The 6000-nt window shown below is 40.3% G+C and overlaps 1 protein-coding gene across 2 annotated transcripts in view; it reads right to left on the bottom strand.

Annotated features, from left to right (window-relative positions):
* Positions 1-484: 484 nt before the first annotated feature.
* Positions 485-6000, bottom strand: part of LOC146984210 (copine-9-like) — a 109706-nt gene continuing 104190 nt past the window's right edge. For both annotated transcript variants that reach the window (XM_085781154.1, XM_085781155.1), the window contains exon 20: positions 485-3387. In XM_085781154.1, the coding sequence (XP_085637280.1) occupies positions 3205-3387 (183 nt within the window). In that variant the 3' untranslated portion in view covers positions 485-3204. The remainder of the gene's footprint in view (positions 3388-6000) is intronic.

Below are 6000 nucleotides of genomic sequence, written 5' to 3'. Positions count from 1 at the left end.
TTGTTTTGTAGCGGAAGCTCCTCTTCCCAGTTTGTCAAATTTGGACGAACCGGGAAGAGGACGGACCCTGGTTCGTGAGGGTGAGTAGATAATGAGTAAAATTTCAATTTTGGGTGAACTATCCCTTTAAATGTCTACATCTGTATAATGTCTATTTACTGTTTATTTACCCGTCCTTCACCCTCTGATTACCTGGCCACTCACTCATTCATCCATGACATAATGTCAGTAAATGAAGCAGCTTTAGAGCTTGATGGCCACTAATGAGAACAGAGGACCACGCACACAGCTAGAGATGCAGCAGATGGTAAAACCCCATTCATACCAATAACCTTTTAACTTGGACATCAATATTTCTCTGCTTTATATTCACATTAAACATAAAAGTTGGGTTAAATGTGCTGGATATTTCCTGATAAAATCACCAAATAAATCATATGGAAGCAATCTATGTTTTGCACGCATACAATTTCAGAAATGCAGATTTATCTCGCAACTCTATGTCAGGTAGTATATTTATTTTTAACACAATAGGGAAATAGATACAGGCGATATAGCAAAGAAATCAGTTACACGTCACTGTTATGTATAGCTCTGTGTATTAAAGTGCCTTAATCTGTTTACTGAATCAAGCCGTTACGAGCCATTTTGATGGGAGGCTGCTCAGTGCAGTGTTGCGACAGAGAATGAATCATCTCCAGGAATACCGTAATAGCATCGACTTGCTACCTTAAATCACCTGTCTGCGAACAAACAACACAACATAGAATGACCAGATTGTGTCGCTTTATGTTTGGTAATATTGTAATGCGCTTCATCAACCTCAGGAGATATGAGTAAACACGAACTTAGTCAAACCTCATATCAAAATACGGGGATATATTCGTCAAAACAGTTAAGGGTTTCTAGTTCAAACTTCTACATTGTTCTTATATGGACATTCATAAAAACGTCAACATACAATATAGATTTATTATTAGAGACACAACTTTAAAAGACTTTTTTTTAGCTCTACTGTAAGCAAACGAGTGGGAAACATATTCCATCATGTACTGTACTATATATACAATCTAACCTTAACCATCTTCATGTTTTAAACACTACGCTGAATACAGACGTGTTCATAAAGCCATTGGACAAAGATAAGAGAGACAAAAATGCTCTTGTACAAAAATCACACTACAGGTTGGTGTGTCTTGCAGAGACCTCACATGTCTGGATTATGTGACCGTGAGAAGAGGCCACGTCGTTGCAAAATATCAAAAATACATGTCTCTCAATGGGGGGAAATTCACAAGCTTCGGTTAATGAAGAAACCAGGTTTCCGCAAGACACTGCCCACGCGTTAGCTCTGAAATCGACAGATGAGCATGTACAGTGACACAAGAGAGGTGCATATTACTTTGAGATATACAGTATTTCTATCTCTCTCTTTTTTTCTGGACGATCAGTTGCAATGACAACACCAACTTGAACATTGTACACACACTGATTTCCCCGACATGCAAAATCTTGACAATTAAACTTATTATCGCACAAGTTTATTTAGAAAAAAAAAAAGAATATACTTACACGTCACATTAAACACCCCTCTAAGCCACCATCATCACACTGACATTAACAGAACATCTTTAAAAAGTGACACATTTCACATCATAGGATAACATAGATGTCTGTAGTTCCTTACCATCCACATGGTTTCTCTCTGTTATTTGAACTGTGGGGACACCTGGACTCACTGTGCTGTATTTTGATAGTAAGGTCAGCTGCATTTAGGTTCATGCATCTGCACTGTGTGAGCTAGTATAGGAATGTACAGCAGTCATGCATAATTAATATACCCAGCTCTACAAAACGTCAACACTAGGTGGCAGACTTTGTCCACTTTGTACACGGCCTCAGTCTGCCTGGCAATAAAATGTCAAGTCATGGCAGGGGAGAGGGAGAGGGAGGGACATGCATAGGGCAAACGTTACACTGGAAGTCAGGTATATTGCTTTTTGGAGAATGTGCATTTATCCTTCATTGAGATTCACACAAAGACTATTAAAACTAAACCGAACAGCGCTGGGGCTGTCGTCTCTCTCCTGGCTGGATCCACACTCACTCCTTTAGCCTCAGCCTTTAATTTGTTCTCTTTCTCTCTCTCTCCCTCATTCGTTTACACCCCCATCTCTCTTTTGTTTATTCCCACCTCCTCCCTGTCTCCTCTTTCCTTCCTCCTCCTCCACCTCTCTGCAGGGCAGCCGGAGAGACTGGCATTTCTCTAACAGCGGGGGGGAACTGCACCCAGCCTCAGCCCACGCTGGGCAAAGAGAGGGTGGGTGCGGCATGGCAGACAGAGGTGTGTGTGTATGTGTGTGTGTGTGTGTGTCTGGTAATAATGAACATGTGACTGGAACCCCCACACCAGACCTGCCAACACTTGTCTGCTACCCTCTGTATGACGTCCACATGAGAGTCTCCCTGATTCCTCCTCTCTATCTCAGCTGTTTGGATTAAAGTAATTGCTCGGGAGATTTGGCACAGCTCAATGATAATGATGATAGCACAGTATCACAATAATAGTGACCAATTACTCTGATGAATTACAGTCAAACTGTCGCCAAAGATGCCCCCTGAAAGCACCTAATCAAGCTGGTGTATATTGCTTATCAAGGACCCTGCTTTCATTTCGGGGCAAGCTTCAATTACATTTCTGTTTTCTTACACTTCTGGGACTCGTGCCAAATCAGAGAGGAGTCAACACTGCTGAGGACAAGGACACGTTTAAAAACCTATCTGTGCAAAAAGAAAAAAAAAGAGTGTCTTGTGAGTGGAATTAACAGACTAATTCAAAAAGTCAGACTCTGAATGCGAATCAGTGAGGAGGGAAGGGACGGTCATGGTTCAGTCTCACTGGTCTTTCACTCGGCAAATGGGAAGTGATGCTAAATAACGGGTTGAGTTAGAGAGGAAAAGATGAGGAACAACAGCAGGTGAGTCAGGGATGAGCGCCCGCTGTGTCGCTCTGATGTGGCTGTTTAGCTTCATGGGTGATAAGAGAGGAAGAGGGCAAGTCACAGGTCGATCCTTCTGCTGCTTTTAAGTGACAAACAATTGTAAGAGTAGATAAGCAGAGTGTTGAGGGGGAGAGGGGGAGAAATAGAGAGGGAGAGAGAGAGAGAGTCAGAGATGAGTGGCCGTGGCAGTGTTGGGGGGGGGTCAGATATGCCGGTGTAGCCCCGGTAATGGAGAGGTGGAAAGAGCCGGTCGTGGTTCAACTCCTCTGGTTTTCATAAAGGACAGCAGCTGGTCGGGGATCTCAGCGAGGACGTCTTTAGCCAGCCGGGCCATGCTGAGGACCTGGTTGCCAGATCTGTCGATGTAGTCTCTGAATGGAACAAACTGGAAGCAGAAGGAAACGACTGTTCAGGTTTTCAGCTCTAAATTGAAATGTAGAATATGTCTTGTAGGAGGCAATAAACTGAGGATGAAGTGTTGTCATATCTCCCCGAGACTGTATCAGAGAGGGATTTTAAAACTTAATTAATAACCAAAGTGACATTCACCCCCCTCCTCTCAAAGTGAATCCTCTCATAAATTTGGTATTTTATTAGACAATGATTTCTGCTGCTGACTGCATAATGTCCCACAGTGCTTACAGTTAGACTCTTGCGTTGTTGCTGTTGTTGGATATTCAATGTTTCGCCCACGCACTAGTAATCTGGGGAGAGCTGATTCTACTGTTATTGGGGTGATAGGAGGTGAAATATCATATTGTTTGGTTCTTGTTCATTTTGTTTCCTGTTCCTCACCTCTCCGACTATATTAATATTAATAACAATATGGGCAATTTGGATATTTGATGACATATGACCAGTGGGGTGCACAGACTTTTTGAAGGGCACGGGCGAAAAGAAAAAAAAAAGGGCACATACAGCGCGTCCTCGTCACTGAAGAGGACACTTTAGCATGCGTTTTGGCTCCTAAGAGGGAACTTTAGCACATGTTTTTCAACTGCCCCCTCCCCTCCCCCCGTGTGCAGATCACTGCACATTTTAATTGAACAGATCCTCCAACGTTTTCTTAGTTTCAGAGTGACTGATAATAAATAATACATTTTGGGGTTGCAACAGATAATAATTTTATTTACCTTTCAGATCTATGAGTTATTTTCATCTGTTAACTGAAAAATGTCAATCAGGGCCAGAGTTGACATTCAAATGACTTGTTGCATTTGACATTTAGATATTCAGTTTACAGGAAGGTTTCTGCTACAGTACCATCTCTTGTGTTAGGGTCGGACCCTAACAACACACATTTTGTGAAAAAAATACTTGTTAGTTCCATTTTATTTAAATATAGGTTCCTGACAAAGTCAAAAAGCCTTGCCTTACAAATTTATGTGGTACTTTTATGCATTAAAAACCGAAAAACAGGTCAGTGGCAACCCTAACACTAGAGGAAGGTTAAACATTTTTGCTAAAAAAACTGATATAAGAGTCCTCCATCGATTGAACGTTGCTCTCCAAAAACACATTCTGGTTTAGTTTAAAAAAGGATCTAAGTCGATGCAGCAGACATACAGTTTATTTTTATTTCCCGTGTATTTTCTTTCCCCCAAACCAGACACCTTGTCCAGAGAGCAACTTGACCATCAACAACTCATTTAGAAATGCAGGTGTGTTATGCTAATAGTGGCGAACGTATAATGGAGCTGCTAAAGTTGCTCACGGAGAGGGCACAGAGATCTGGTTAGCTAGCTTCATTCTAACTTGACACCCCCAGATGTATTCTCTTTTCTCACTTGCAATCTTCAGCTCCACATGATATTGACTCAAATGTCAGACATGTCAGACTTTGTGCAACTTCCTCTAAGCACAAAGGCTTTTATACAAGTATACCAGAACAAATGGAAACAGATTTTCAGTTTCCTTTATACATTATGTTTAAAATGAACTCTATACAAAAGTGTTTAATAAAATTATATTTTTTTCAAATTTCTAAAAGTGCACTTAAATAGATGCAATCAAAAGTGCATTCATCTGTGTTCTTAACCTTGTGCTGCTGTAGCCAGTAAGTTAATCAGCTGACAGCCATATGTTTACTGAGTTGGACATTTTATGAATCTCACTATCCCTGACTCTGATGCTTATTAAGATGAGGAACTGAGGTGTAAGACGTGTAAGGAAACGATCAGCATTGCTGCGGTGATGGCAGTTATCATACTCAATCAATAGCAACAACTGGGAATGAAAATACAAAGTGATTTGAACTTTTTTTTTCCTGCTAGAGGTGTAAACATCCTGATTAAATTATTGTCGTAATAAGGTTAAAGGCAATCAAAGGATTACTGCGTGCATGCAAATGTGATTACTGCTGTTAGAGAGACAGGACTATGACAACATGATAGCAATATCAATACAGCTTAAGAGAGGAAGTATGAATTATCCAGCTGTTTAACTGGTGTGAGGTCGCTTGCATAAGCACTATTTAATGTTGTGTTACAGAAGAGTTCATTTCTCTGTTCACTGTCAATAGCAAGATAAAGCAATTAGGTAAAATCCTTAATACATATATAGGTATTAATTGATAATTACCTCTACTTTAAGCTACATTATGTGCTATTAATGTTTAAACTAGAGTCTGTTACATTAATTATATAAGGAAACATGGTCACATTCTTAGTATTACCTTCCTCCATATCTTCAATATTTACATGCTTCCTCTTAACGTCTGCATACTATACATTTATCATTAGAAGAGCTCATTTATCATTGTTCCTAATGCTGCCATCTGACCTGCCACTCTGCTGCACTGCTACACAAAAATTCAATAGTTCATTGTTATCAGAGGCCACACTATTTGCCTCCGATTTGTGTTCTCATATCTACAAATGGTTTTTCTAAAATTACTGTTTACTGTTGCCAGAACTGGTTTTATCAGTTTGTGATGGGGCTACTCCTCATTTTTAATAAAACTCACTGCTAAACTGTTAGAAGAAGAAGCCACTCACTG

Source organism: Trachurus japonicus, chromosome 7 (assembly GCF_045865225.1).
Source record: "Trachurus japonicus isolate A0001 chromosome 7, Traja_1.0".
NCBI lineage: Eukaryota > Metazoa > Chordata > Actinopteri > Carangiformes > Carangidae > Trachurus > Trachurus japonicus.
Note: the sequence above shows the minus strand (reverse complement) of the source record. Positions and strands in the feature narration are given on the sequence as shown.